This window comes from Musa acuminata, chromosome BXJ1-8 (genome assembly GCF_036884655.1).
Source record: "Musa acuminata AAA Group cultivar baxijiao chromosome BXJ1-8, Cavendish_Baxijiao_AAA, whole genome shotgun sequence".
Taxonomy (NCBI): Eukaryota; Viridiplantae; Streptophyta; class Magnoliopsida; order Zingiberales; family Musaceae; genus Musa; species Musa acuminata.
In genome coordinates, this window is record NC_088334.1 from 1,934,074 (window position 1) to 1,949,076 (window position 15,003).

General features: G+C 42.4%; 2 protein-coding genes across 3 annotated transcripts; one reads left to right on the plus strand and one right to left on the minus strand.

The window, feature by feature from the left end:
* The first annotated feature begins 1,460 nt into the window (after positions 1-1,460).
* On the plus strand, positions 1,461-7,514 carry LOC135584947 (uncharacterized). 2 transcript variants are annotated; one of them, XM_065194591.1, is made up of 8 exons: positions 1,461-1,883; positions 2,865-3,041; positions 3,123-3,272; positions 5,041-5,142; positions 5,227-5,297; positions 5,420-5,487; positions 7,038-7,175; positions 7,361-7,514. In XM_065194591.1, the coding sequence occupies exons 1-8, from the start codon at positions 1,638-1,640 to the stop codon at positions 7,363-7,365; spliced, it is 957 nt and encodes a 318-aa protein (XP_065050663.1). In that variant the 5' UTR covers positions 1,461-1,637; the 3' UTR covers positions 7,366-7,514. The 2 variants fall into 2 exon arrangements, with proteins under 2 accessions (XP_065050663.1, XP_065050662.1); XM_065194590.1 differs by having other exon boundaries at positions 1,462-1,883; positions 7,038-7,514.
* Positions 7,515-8,151: 637 nt separating this feature from the next.
* LOC135680573 (putative receptor protein kinase ZmPK1) lies at positions 8,152-10,651 on the minus strand. The gene has a single exon (XM_065194592.1). The coding sequence runs from the start codon at positions 10,634-10,636 to the stop codon at positions 8,177-8,179; it is 2,460 nt and encodes an 819-aa protein (XP_065050664.1). The 5' UTR covers positions 10,637-10,651; the 3' UTR covers positions 8,152-8,176.
* Positions 10,652-15,003: the final 4,352 nt, after the last annotated feature.

The window sequence follows — 15,003 nt, forward strand, 5'->3', positions numbered from 1 at the left end:
CAGGGTTCGTAATTTTGAAATGATGTTATGATATGGGATTGTGAATTAGTTGTGAATCAGCGAGGGAGATGATGATGATCTTCTTCTTCTTAGACTCTATGGACATTCGTCTACTCATGATTGACCTTAGCACACTTGGACACAAACATCACATAGGAGGAGTTGCCTGATACATCCTTGCCAAGGAAGTCGGTGGTAAGTATGAGGACGAGGGAAGCATGGTGTTGCAAGCAAGGGTATAGGGTTGAGCGAGAAGTCACGAGGTGAGGGATCAGCAAGAGGGGTGTTACACGACATTGGAGGGGCTAAGTAGATGGGTCTTTGAGTGACGACGAAGGTAAGATCCATAAAAAACAAGAGTCACACTTATGACAACCATGGGAGAGAGATACTAGCGCTCAAGGTAGTGAAGTGATAAGTGGGTTCACATGAATGACACTTAGCAAAATGGACCATGCGAAGGAGGATAGAGGGAATGCCTCATCGATGATCACGATGCATGAAAGGGCTCAACTACTATCGAGCCTAAAGGCAATGAGGTGAAGATAGTAGATGATAGATGACAATAAAGACATTTATTACTTATAAGAAATAGAGATATCATAGGAAAAAAAAAGAAGAAAACAGATATGCCTTCCGGAAAAAAAAAATAAATAGAAAAGGAGCTTTTTCATGGCAATCGCCTTAAAACTGATTTGGCTCATTCCATGGATCGCCTTAATAATAATTTGGCTCCTTCCTTAATAGTAATCGCCTTAATAGTAAAGACAGCCAACACAAAGTAATATAGCCGAGCCGGAGGGCGAGTCACGTGGGCCACACTAACGTAACAATCGGGCACCACTATATGGGCCTTAATGGGCCTTCATGGGCTTCACCATTTGAATCGAACCCTTCAGGTTGGGTTGGATTCGATCAAACCTTATACAAAATTGACACAGTCCACAAACTAACTCGAACCTAATCACACTTGACCGGATCTCAAAGCACTGCCTGCACAACAAGCCTTGCGTTGGATCATTTTGATGGAGTCCATTACAGGGATAACATACTGCATCAGATTTTTATACGGAAGTATGTATGTATGCTCGTCGCGTAGGATCGAAGCAAGACGGGGGATATTCCAAGAATCCCCCAACTGGAGTTAGTGCTTCGGCACCACAGCATATTCTCTCACGTGCCATTATCTTCCCAAGGTCGGTTGCTTCTGATATAACCTGTCGGACGCATCCTGACCGTCCGATTCCACCACATCGCGATTATTTCGTGTTCTAGAAAAAAAGAAATAAATAATCTCACCTGTTCGATTTGTTACCGACGTTCGTATTGGCAGAAACGGGAGGCCCCGCAGCTGAATCTCACCTGGTCCACACATTATCCGGGTCGGTGGGTGTGGACCAATTTTAAAACCGAAGAATTAAAAGGAAATATTACCCAATTTGCTCTCCCAAGAGACAAAGGGCAGGCTATCAGCGAGGGTTTCGTTTCTAGGGTTTCGGTTCGATTCGGGCGAGGCTGCAGATGAACGCCGGAGCTGCTCCGGCACCAATCTAGGTTCTGCGTGAAGCGATTAGGGGTGAGCGGAGGAGGAGGAGGAGGAGGAGGAGGAGGAGGAGGAGGAGAAGCAGCGGCCGGAGATGCAGACGGAGGCGCGGGTGGGAGCTCTTTCCTCTGGCCACGGCAGTGGCGGAGGCGCTGTAGACGGCGGGGCAAGGAGGTACTCCGCGCACGACCAGCAGCAGAATCACCACCAGCAGCAGCGTCAGCAGTTGCAACATCAGCCGCAGATCGGGACGGTTGCGCACCTTATTGCCGGAGGAGTCGCCGGGGCGGTCAGCAAGACGTGCACGGCTCCTCTTGCTCGCCTTACCATCCTCTTCCAGGTAACTTCTCGCTCTTCCTTCTCTTTGGCGACCGGGAAGACGAACTTTTTGCTCTTCCCTGTGTTCTTGTGCTCCATAAATCTACAAGTATATACATATACCTCGATTATATTTGAATATTATTTCTGGCTACATCTTGTTGCACCTAAATTATGTTTGAGGAAAAGGCGAGCTGAGCGTTCTTGGCCGTACTCTCGTTGATTTGCTGATTCAATAGTCACAGTCTTTCGTATCATGGACTTTTTCTTGGCCTATGGCTTCCAGATAATCTCTAAATGGTTTGGCACAAATGGAGCCCAAAACTTATCATTTCTGCACTTGTAGATCAGTACAGTTACGACGGAGATCAGATGTTAAAAAACTCAGCATCCTAGTTTGGATTAAGATTTCTTTGGGCTTCCACCCTTAGGCAATCTCATGGCATGAAATGGTAGCTTGTCCCCGACACGTAGTTGTTGCATTTTGCTGTATGCTGGTTGTGTAAGTTATGATGTTGGACATCATACAATAATGCTATGAAGATTGCTAATGAAGGGAAGCTAGTCATGCTTTCACCAGAGTTGATGGCCTTATAAATGAATATACAACTATGAGGCTTAAAAACATAAAATGTGGCGTCTATTAATGACTCATCAGACTTCTTTGATTTCATTTCTTATACAGTTTTTTAAGGTTCTAAGTGACTCAAATGGTTTTAATTCCCATCTTCTCATGATTGCTAAATCTGCTTAAAATTCATTGAACATTTTATTGTCTACAATATCCCTTGAAGAAAATCTGTTATAGGGCTAAAATCTTTTCTTGTTTTTATGGTGCTATCAAAGGACTTCGTCTTTTAATTCTTTATCTAGTTTCCTGTAGGTTTTAAGCCATTTTTGTGTCCAGTATTCAACCTTTTTATTCCAGGTAGTCAAAGATTCATCTATTTGTCCTTTTCATATATGAGTCTCATGGTTGTATTTTATGGCATCCCAAATTTAGGTGCAAGGAATGCACTCTGATGTTGCAACTCTAAGGAAAGCTAGCATATGGCATGAAGCTTCTCGTATTGTTCATGAAGAAGGTTTTAGAGCATTTTGGAAAGGAAATTTGGTGACAATTGCTCATCGCTTACCTTATTCTTCTATAAGTTTTTATGCTTATGAGCGATACAAGAATGTAAGTGAAGTTCAGTACTGAAATAAATCTTATGTTTGACAACACCACTGATTTCTGTTTTAAATTTATAATCTAATGCAGCTACTGCAATTGATTCCTGGGCTAGATAGGCATAGAGATAGTGTGAGTGCAGATGTCTGCGTGCGGTTGTTTGGTGGAGGTCTGGCTGGGATTACAGCTGCATCTGTCACATATCCCCTGGATCTTGTTAGAACACGTCTTGCAGCTCAGGTAGTTGCTTCCTTTGTCTGTCAATTAGCCGGATTCAGTCTGTTAGTCTTACATTAATAGTGAATCTCATACTTTTTGATCCAACAAAAAGTTCTTGCCATATTTGCCTTTCTGGAATCCATATCAAACACATTTATTTGATTTAATCTTTTGGCAAATTGATAATGGTTGTGGTATGCAGAAGCTCAAGTGTTATTTCACTTGAATGTGCATTTATAATTTGTTTCTGTTTCTATGGTTTTGTTTTGTACGTGGGTATAATTTTTATTTTCTAGTTACAACATAAGGTCATAATTGATCTTCAACCTGAAGTGCTAAGTGTGAATGACCTAACCCACTTTTCTCAAGTAATATGGGTTGAAGTAGATTGTGGGGCCACAGTGAGGTCCGGCTGAAGCAGCTAGTTCCGAGGTGGATGTCCTGAAGTTGTGCTGTCCCAGCTCCTCTAATGCTCATGTTCAAGCTATGACAAGTTAGTGAGGAAATTGTTTATTCTCTGTGGCAAGATAGCTCCTGTCTGTACCTGCAGGAGCCCTCTTTTTATAGTGCTTAGACTACTTTATAGTTGTAGAAGATTCCCCTTATCCAGACAGTTGAGAGAATATTCACCATCTAGATTTATTGCTGATGTTGCGGATGAGCTGGCCAGCCTCAGTGGAATTTAATTTGGACTTTTTCAGGTTCAACATGTAGCAACATGATTCCCTATGTCAACAAAAGAAGTCACTTTGCACCTGAGAGCGCTAGTTTGATTGCAATAATTATCAGCTCTCCTACTGCTTTATCTTATTTCTGCTTTTTTATGAGATGTTGGCTGCTGGGTATTAGCATAAAAGAGCTTTTGCTTTGAGTAGCACAAGTCTTATTATTTGTTGTGGTTTTTTCATTTGCCAATGAGCAAAGCAATCACATGGTTGCTTTTTTCCTTTCTGTTTGTTATTCTTTTTCATTCATGTATCACATACTCCTTGCTTTTGTTTTGAAAATTTACCGTTTATTTTGTTTGATAATGCTCAACCCATTAATTTTAATGTTTGGACTTGATAATTTTTGAAATTAAAGGTTTGTTGAGTTTAAAAAGTAAGTCAATTGTGTCCTTCATCAATGCATATAAAATTGATTACCTGCACTTTGTGGATGAGAATGAAACATGTGTATCATTTTTAAGTTAACACTCACTTATGCAAAAGTTAATAATAAATATCATCTTAGTTCATGATTTACCAATAATGGGGTTACAGTCCTCCGTATTTTCAAATTTTGCTGTGGCACTAATATAGTATATCTCTAATCTCCTTTTAGGTTTTGGTCAGTGGGTCTATTGGCAATCTAGTCATTTACCATAGTAGTACTTGAACTGATTTGAAGTCATGAATATTCTGATTATATATATATATATATATATATATATATATATATATATATTTCAAAAAGCGATAATGACCAGCACCATGCTGATAAAAAAGTAGCAAGAATTCCAAAACAACCGGTCACTTCCTCTTCCAAAAACAAGAAATCCTTTTAACCTTTGCAAAATTGGCCAACCAATAGGCACATTTGTTCCCCACTATATAAACATGCATGATAGGGTATTCAGAAAGGTTAATAAACTGTTGACCACCAGCTCTGCATTTTACTCGATCACCAACTTGGTGTTACCTTCCTTCACGGCCCATTCAATGCCTTCTGGTTGCTACAATATGAGTTTTTAGACTTGTGGGTTGCAGTATCTTCAAATGTATGACTATTTCATCTCTTAAATGTGCAGACGAATACTATGTATTACAGGGGCATTTCACATGCTGTGTATGCTATCTGCAGAGATGAGGGTATGAGAGGATTATACAAGGGACTTGGACCAACATTGATGGTAAACTTAATCATTGAACTAATTTTGATTCTGGTGATGGTCTTTAATTGTTTTTAGTTGGTGTTGACCATTGTTAAACTGCAGGGTGTTGGACCCAGCATAGCAATCAGCTTTTCTGTGTATGAAACTTTGAGATCTCGTTGGCAAGTTGAGAGGTGATTGGATTTCTGTCCTATTGATAAGCTGCAAACTTTAATCTGAGTTGGAGGTTTCTTTCCATCCAATGATAAGTATAACATGTGATTTTTTGACTTTTTTTTTCTTTTTTTGATACTAGGCCATATGATTCTCCTGTATTGGTTAGTTTGGCTTGTGGAAGTCTTTCTGGTATTTCATCATCAACAGGTACATTGCCAACAAACTTATAATGTACAGTAGAGGTTAGATCACATCATTTTAAGCTGTTATTCATATGAATGAAAAACCAATTGATGCCTGAATGTGAAAAGCTAGAACCTAGATGCACAAGTCTGAAAACTTAGAAAACTACAGTTGTGTGGTCTATTTGGGCATATTAGCATTTGAAACAAATTGAAGCTAGGTCTGCATATTAATTTACGATGCATCTCAAGTTTCCATTAAGATCAAATGAGATTATTACATTGTGGAAGTTTATGACTTCAAGCATATTTTATTGTTGATTCATACATAAGAATGTATTTTTGGATGAAGTTTCTTATTAGTTGTTTTAATCTACCTTGTAAGGATGAAGTTTCTTACTAATTGTTTTAATCCACCTTGTAAAGCTGGGAATGCTTGTCATGCTTGTTCTTATTGAGATTCAAATATGCACATTTTTCATTTATGGCCTTGCAAACTTAGCTTCGGGTGTATTCTATCCACTTGTGTTACATAATGGCTAATTCATATGGTTATACGGTATGACTAATCACTTGTCATTCTCTAGACCATGTTTAACTTATAGCTAAGTATAAATGTCAAATGTAATAAATTGAATTTGCTGTTGGAGTCATGGTATAAGTGATAAAGCATGCCAAATGAAGTTCATATATGGTAGGTATGCCATTCATGTTACTTATCTATTGTCGGCAGAAGATAATGACCTTTTAATCTAGAAAATTTGTTGGTTCATCCATATGACAGGTCCCATCATCATTTAATTCAGATTCATATTCTTCGGATTTTGCGTTGTATTTGGTTATTTCTGAGGGCCTATTTAACGAATAGCAAATCTTAGATGTGCCTATAGTTGATGCAGGAAAAAAAGTCTTTATAAAGATATGTCTAGTCAAATGTGATATAGTAACTGGGTTGATCAAATCGGAATATGCATTTATGCATGGTTGAATTTGGGTACACTTTCCTTCCAGTCATGGCTGAATTGTTGGCAGAGAGAAGCTTTGTTATAAACAGAAGGGTGTGCTGTCAGAACAGAAGGCTTATGTCAGAAGTAGCCAGAATGATGCTGCTGAAAATGACAAGACGACAGCATTGCTGTTTCATGAAGATAGCTGTGGAATCAAACGAAATCAAATGGGATCTATTAGTTTCCTGATTATGGCAGATGTATTTTAGTCATGGTTACCTGCAATAAGTAAAATCAAGTATAATTCACAAGATAGGTAGGAGAGAGGAGCATATGGGGAAAAAAAAATAGATGTTGGATTGAAAGAACTAACATTTATTAATAAAAAAATCAATCAATATCTTTTTTTTTTTTTTTTTCCATCCTAGGACTGACTTTTGCATAGATTAAGATCTTAATATAGTTCTAAACTTGAAAGTACTTTCTGTGGACTGACTTTTGCATAGACTAGCATGCAGGATGAATTTTTGAGGAACTGCAACTTTCCTATGTTAGTCATACTTGAGTGTCTTTTTTGGACCACTGTATAGGAATCTATATTGCTTACATCTGCAGTATGATTTTGCAGTGACATTCCCGTTGGATCTGGTGAGGCGAAGAATGCAGTTGGAAGGGGCAGCTGGAAGGGCTTGTGTCTATAAGTCAGGCGTCTTTGGGACGTTTAAGCATATAATTAGGACCGAAGGATTTCGAGGCTTATACCGAGGTATCTTGCCTGAATACCTCAAAGTTGTCCCCAGTGTGGGCATTGTTTTCATGACCTACGAGACTCTAAAATCAATCTTTTCAAGCATATCAGCAGATGATTAATGCTCACAACTCCATTATTAGCATTCCTCGGTCTTTGACATCTGCCATGGGCACATTTTTTGACTTTGTTTGATGATACAGGGTAGAAAAGTATGCATCTTTCAGGACTCCCCCATGGTGGCGAGTTTTGCTGTTGCTGCCATGAAAATTCTTTAATTTTTGTATAGATGAAAAGGCTTTTTGTGGATGCAACTGGTTACTCGTTTAGACTAATTCATCAGCCATCATTTTGATATTGGTGAGAGTTTGCTTTGACCATCATCATTTAAGGCTTTGAGATTTTTTTTTTTTACCCCTCTTGTTTGTTTGCTAACGATGGATAGCAGATCTAGTAATGTTTATTGGTGAAGGAATCCGGGGGCAAGCTTTAAATTGGTATTAAGTTATCATTGGGTCATTTATTGTGGAGTGGAATCTCGAATGTGACGTTTCAATGGAGTCAAGTCAGTCACCCGGGCGCAAACCCCGCCGGCCACGGCGGTAGACAAAGACGGGGATGGCTTGTCGCCGTAATGGATTCTATTTGTTCGCCTGTAGCTGTGGGGGTTGCTTCGTGAAACGGAGGTGAATGCTTTCGTCGTAAGCAGGAGGGTCGTCGGTGTTAGTGGTCCAAGGTTCTTTGATCTCTCTCCTCGGAGCAGTCTGATAGCGAGTGACATGATTGTTTGTTTGATAATAAATATTTCTAGTTCCATGATATTTGTTTGCTAATAAATATTTCTAGTTCAAACGTACATTCTCTAGATTAAGGGATTCAAACATTCTTTCTTCCTAAGGTAACACACGTATAGCAGCAGCTCTTCATACCAGCATACATGTTTTTAACGATGCTCTTAAACCTACATAATAATAATAATAATAATCATCATCATCTATCATCTATTTAGGGACTCGTTTTTAAGGTCCGTTACTGATTATGACTTGCTTCTCGTCTCGGCCACCTGCCGGGATCTCATCATCACATGAGAGAAGCATCCGCACCACCGAATCCATGGTTGGCCTTCGATTCCTCTCCTCTTCCAAGCAAGCGAACGCGATTTCCATCGTCACCATGGCCTGCCTCCAATTTACCTCCCCCTCCAGTCTGTGATCTACGAACTCACCGATCCATGCCTCTTCTCCGCTCTCCAGCGCCGCCTTGAGCATCATTACTGTCCTCCGCAGCACCATGCCCACCTCTTCCACCCCGTCCGCCACCCACTCGGAGACTCTCTCCCCCTTCACCAGCTCCAGGAGCACCACCCCGTAGCTGTACACATCCACCTTCCCGTTGATCGGAAGGCTCGACGCCCACTCCGGCGCGATGTACCCCCTCGTCCCTCGAATCCTCGATGGGTTGGAACCTGCTCCGCCTCTGTTTAACAGCTTCGCCAGCCCGAAGTCTGCGATCTTTGGTTCCCAATCCTGGTCCAACAGGATGTTCTCCGGCTTCACGTCGCAGTGGATGACCCACTCGAGGCACTCGTGGTGCAGATACGCCAATCCTTTGGCCACGCCCACTCCGATCTGGTACCTCTCGCTCCACCGTAGTAGTCTACCGGCGGCGCCACCGCCGAACAAAGCCTTGTCCAGGGAACCATTCTCGACGAACTCGGAGACCAAGAGCCTGTGCGAGCGTTCGGAGCAGAAGCCGAACATCCTGACCAAGTTCTTGTGGTATATCCTCCCGATCAGATTCAGCTCGGCATTGAACTCCTCCTCTCCTTCAATCACGTTCTCCAACTTCTTCACCGCTACCACCCGCTCGTCGTCCAAGGCCGCCTTGTAGACGGCTCCGGAACCTCCCCTTCCGACAACATCCTTGAAGTCCCTCGTGGCTCTTTTCAGCTCTGCGTACGTGAACCTCCGGAACTGGCTCGATATCGCCTGGTATCCCTCGTCCGTCGAGCTCGGCTTCTTCTCCCTCCTGAAGATGAACCACCAACCAGATGCGATGAAGAGAGCCTCTACCGCGAAGAACGCCGAGACGAACCCGTAGAAGTACTCCCACTTGGTCTTTCCTCCTGCCTTTCGACGCAACTCGGATTGACCCGCCAAAGGTTGCACCTTGGCGTCATTGCAAACAAGTTCCTCAGCCGCCGCTGGTATCACAGAGTATTGCGAGTGTTCTCCTACGTTTCTCGGGAGTTTCATGTAGATGGTGTTATTGGTACTCTGAGATGATCTGCCATTGAAGAGGGTGGTCTTGGGATAGCACTGTCCTGATCCCTGCCTATACCCGAAAGCTTCACATGAGCAGTCCTCGCTGCAGATCTTCCTGCACTCTTCGAACGAAAGACCCCTGGTGTAGTTGAGATCGAACCCCCAGAAATCCGTAAAGGGAAGCCTCAAGAACCGATTCTGGTGAGGATGGCAGCTGATGTTGTGCTTGCGCTTGCAACCTTTGCTCCAGTCGCTTGGGTCGTTCACCTCGAAACCGGGTGGGCAGGTACACCCCACCCTGGCGGAGTAGACGCAGAGCCCGTTTCGGCCGCAGGTGCCGTGCACGTCGCAGGGCTGCAGAACCGCCTGCCATGACACCACCGACCAAGTCCTAGTTTGCTTGCTTAGGCTGTAGAGTCGAAGGTTGCCGTCGTAGTCCAGAGTCAGCCTCCTTGTGATCCCATGGCCGTAGTCAGAGGCATTGAACTCCAGTTGATCGCTGGCGTAGAAATACCCCATCTCATCAAGAACACCATTCCTAGAGCTGTTGTAGCTGGTTCGACCGTTCTCCCACACCTTATTGAAGGGATTAGGCCAGTAGATGCTGGAAATGTCGGGCCCGTCGTAGATGAGGCGGAGGACGTTGTCCGTGTCGAAGTAGAACCTGTAGTAGCCAGACGAAAGCAAACCCGAAGCGGACGCGGAGACCAGCGGCGTGCTCTTGGTGATGGGTTGCATGGGGAGGAGAGTGTCGGTGGGGAAATCAAAGCTTTGCCACAGAGTTGTGTTGTCGGCGTCGACCACCACAAGATTGCCGGTGTTCAGCAGCAGTGCGCGGTCAGCGGAGCCGGAGCTGGTGTTGCTGCTCCACACCAGCGTGCCGTCGAAGTCCGTCAGCTCCAGGCGCCCGTCCCTGCGCAACGTGATCCTCGAGCCGCGCCCGTTCACGAGCTGGTCGCGGTTCGCAGTCCAGGCGACGGTGGCGTTGGCGGAGTTGGCGAACCAGATGGAGAAGGCGTAGGCGTTGGAGCCAGCCTTGTAGAAGCCGCAGGCGAAGGACTCGTCCTGCGAGACGAGGATGTCGGTGTCGTCCTCCACGGAGAGCGATGATCCTCTGGTGAGAGAATCCCGGCGAAGGGCCGAACAAAAGGGAGGAAGCGTGGAGACGACGACCAAAAGAGCAGCGAGGATGCAGGGACGAGAGAGTCTCTTCATACTGCACAAGTCGAAGATTTGCCTTCCCTACGTTTCTCTTTCTCTTTCCTCCCTTCCATCAAGAGTTTCTTTTATGGTGTATGTTGAGACGCTCGGATTGATTAGATTCGAGTCTCATCATATACGTCGTCTTCTGACGTGATGGACCAACGATCGTTTGGAAAGCATCATGACGATCGATAAGCACTAAACGTCTGCCATAAATACCGCAGAACGTGAGTTGACCTGTACATGATCCCGTGCTGAATCTGCTGACTTGCACGTCGACCAATAAAACATATGAGGTCGACAATGGGCTAAGAATAATGCCACGTTGTTAAGGTTTATAAGACTGATGTCAGATCAGGTCTAAGTGATAGTAATAGATCTTATGATCAGTGATTACTAATAAAAGGGAGATGAGCCTCACAAGAATAAGGCAGGGGAGAGTTATTAACTGTAAAAGAAAAAAAAAATGTTAAGAAGATGTTCATATATAAAATAAGGATAGGAAAAGATCATTTAGAGATGACAAATATTACATTAATCCATAACTTAACGATGACAAGTTTATCTCAGAATTGTCTCTCGATATAAAATTCTCTATGTCAAAGTTGGAGCCACGAGAATAACAGCAGTCGTTCGATTTAAGATTCTCAACAAAATGTGCCAAAGTTCGATTCATTCAGAACAATTTGATCAAAATTTATTTTTAATCGACAAAGCAATTGACTTGGTTTCTGTGGTCCAATCAACAAACCTAATCCAAGTTTTATAATTCAGAAGGAATACATTGTCAGTTAATTATTATCCATCATGTAATCATTACGTAGAGTCCTCCGTAGAAGAAAAATATGAAGTCACATTCTACTCGCCTACCCATATGGATAAGAGTCCAAAAACAATTTCAAGACAAGCAGTTCATGACCCTTTTGTTTTGTTGCCCACATAAACAAGAGGTCAAAGAGGGATTGTTGGAACGATTAAAAACTACCTCCCTATAGAATATTTTATGAAATATTCCATCCCTTTTGGCTTAGATATAAAAGCTCATCTTCACTATCATGATAAGGGATGGACTTCTTTGAACTATTCGCGTCCACAATCAAATACATTAGATTACTAACTTGGGCATCGTAGAGAATGAGTCAGAAAACTTCTCTCAACTTCGGTCTTCGTACATGTGGTACCTTAGGAGCTCAATGTTTTCATCTCAGATACACCTCAAACAATCCTATGCATATAGGTTTGAACTATGACCAAGACGTCAATGACTTTTTTCCTTATTATTTTAGCTTTACAAGGAGGGCTTGATATCACAAGAATGATCGTTTGCCAACCTTCTCAACAAACACTCGAATGAGGCTCTGCCTCTAACCCATGTACTTTCACTCAAGAGGGCAATAGCCACCCTTGACGCACATGGATGCATCCATCTCGATATAAATATTGATGCGATCCTAGTGCCTATTTAATGACCTAGGTTTATCGCTCTTGAGGATGACCCTGAGCCACTTACTCATCCTTGTTGTGGTATTCTTAAACCTCACCCAATAGGTGTATACGCTAATGGGCACAATACAAGCCATCACTCTACTTTTGACCTAGTTAATCTAGTGACTAATGCCACTAGCTTAAATGTAATCAATAGCTCAATCACCATCGGCACTGACGCCTATCAAGGTTCTCCCACCCGACATAGTGTTGGCATTCTAAGAACGCTCGAGACCCATCGAACCACTAGCCAAAGGGGACACTTCACTCCCCGACCATGCAGTTTAGTGGACCATACCACCACTTTACCTTGCTTGAATCCAAGACATAATTGACATATTCGATGGATGATTTCCTTCAAATCCAACTACGACAGATAGATCGATACTGAGGAGATACGATGAGAGTTTTAACAATCCAAAGGGAAAGCGCTAATCAACCCCACCTCAGGTCGGTCCTTATTCAAAGGGAAAGAAATCTACCATGATAGAGACATAAGGTCAAATGTGCTAAGGCGCATGAGTCAGGAAAAACCCACCTACATAAGGACGAATTCGTCACGATAGAAGCATAGGGCAAAATGTGCCTGAGGTGCATGAGTCAAGAAAATCCGATATGCATAAGAAGAAATCTATTACAATGAAGGCATAATGCCAAATATACCCGAGGCATGTGAGTTGAGAAAACTCGACTTGCACTAGAGGCATATGAGTCGAAAAAACCTGACTCGTATATGGACAAATTTATCACAATAGAGGTATAGAGAAAAATGTTCCCGAGGTGTATTAGTTGGGAAAATTCAACACGCACGAGGAGAAATCTACCATGATAAAGATATAATGTCAAATGTGTCTAAGACATGTGAGTCGAGAAAACTCGACTCGTGTGAGGATAAATCTGTCATGATGGAGATGCATGACAAAATATACTTGAGGTGTTAGGATCATAAAGGCACTAAGAGGGGGGTGGGGGGATTGAATTAGTGCTTTCGAAATAAAGTTTTGATTTGAAAAATTTTAATAAAAATTATGTATCGGAAATATATTTAACTTAGAATGTGAGTAAGGATAGTGAACAACTAAATCAGTTAGTAATAGTAAGAAAAAACATAAAGAGAAATGCAAACATAATTTATAGTTGTTTGGTCGTCTCGACCTATGACCACTCTCGATTCCTCTTCCCTCGAGGCTACCGACTTTCACTATCGATCATCTTTTCAATGGGTGAAGATCAACTACCCTTGTTATAACTCTTTTTATTTTTCATAGGCTTAGGAGAGAATATTCATACATTTTTTTTATAAGAAAACCTCACACCTCCCTTAGAATGACCTGTAAACTTAAGGAGGAAGAGACTCAACACGTTTTAAAAGAGTTTACATACTTCAAATCATAAGGTTTTCGTGCTTTCACCGAGCAAGCATGAGTGAGGTGTTTATAGACTCTAAATAGATTAAAAAATAGAGTTAAAAAATTTAAATCTCGAGTTTTCGAGATACTGATGGTACTACTACTGTACAAAGCTTGGGAACCTAGGCTCTAGTAGTGCCACCAATTGCTTAAGCGGTACTATTGCTGACCTGGGCAATACTACCACTGACACTAGTGGTACTTTCTTGGAAAAACACAATCTGAGCTTTCTAACTCACATGCGGTACCATCACCTGGGCCCAGAGATGCCACTGCCCAGCCCAATCCTAATTCACTAAATTGACCTTTTAACATGCCCAATTCAGCCCTAGTTCAAGCGCAATGGACTTCTAATTAAGTTGGCATGATTACGGCCCAAAACCAACTCAATTAGACTCCAAGCCACTTCGATTTAGACTTATCCACTCATAAAGCCTTCAACATGTTGTCCAGTATATCATCTGCTCATCTGACACTTTGTCCTAATCTCTGACACATTGTCCTTTCATTTGGTATATTGCCCGATCCATCGGCATGTTGTCCTCTCGCAGCATCCGATTTTCTTAATGCAATACTCGATTCTTCCAGTCCGATACCCAAACTCATGACATGAAGTCCATTCTCCGGCACATCGACTAATCCTTCGGCTCGATGTCCATTCTCTGACATGATGCTCTTTGGCCCAACGTCTGATTCTGCTGCTTCAACGATTTACCTTTCAATGGTTCAAGTTTATGATCGAAGTTTCTCTTGTGTCACTTATCTCAAACGCTTATTAGTCCATAAACTTATCAATTGATTTCAATATAAAAATTCAGGATTCAACATGAGGCACATGAGTCGAGTAAACCTGACCCACATGAAGAGAAATCCGTCATAACAAAGGCATAGGGCATTATGTGTCTGAAGCGCGTGAGTTGGAAAAACCTGACTCGAATGAGAAGAAATTTGCCACGGTGACCTGGGACAAAATGTGTCTGAGGTGCGTAAGTTGAAAAACATGGCTCACATAAGGAGAAATCTTTCATAGTTGAGGCACAAGACCAAATGTGTTTGAAGTACGTGAGTTAGGAAAACCTGACTCGTACGAGGAGAAATCCACCATGGTGAAGGTATAAGGCAAAATGTGCCTGAGGTGCGTGAGTTAGGAAACCCGACCAGCATGAAGAAAAATTCATAACGAGGTAGAGGTGTAGAGCAAAATGTGCCTAAGTCTAATGAGTTGGGAAAACCCTACCCATGTGAGAAGAAAAATGCCACGATAGATACGTCGGACAAAATGCACTTGAGGTGTACTAGTCGGGAAAACTCGACTCACGTGAGAAAAAATCCACCATAATAGATGCGTCGGGTAAAATGCACCAAGGTGCATGAGTCGAAAAAACTAGACTTGCGTGAGGAGAAATCCACCATAGTATAAGTTTAGGGAAAAATATGCCCAAAGCGCATGAGTCGAGAAAATCCAACTAGCGTGGAGAAATCTAT

Excerpts from the sequence above, each read along its gene's own strand:
- LOC135584947 (XM_065194590.1), top strand. The coding sequence starts at position 1,638 with ATGCAGACGGAGGCGCGGGTGGGAGCTCTTTCCTCTGGCCACGGCAGT. Across the intron at positions 3,042-3,122 it reads CTTATGAGCGATACAAGAAT|CTACTGCAATTGATTCCTGG; the intron begins GTAAGTGAAGTT and ends AATCTAATGCAG. Across the intron at positions 3,273-5,040 it reads GAACACGTCTTGCAGCTCAG|ACGAATACTATGTATTACAG; the intron begins GTAGTTGCTTCC and ends TTAAATGTGCAG.
- LOC135680573 (XM_065194592.1), bottom strand. The coding sequence starts at position 10,636 with ATGAAGAGACTCTCTCGTCCCTGCATCCTCGCTGCTCTTTTGGTCGTC.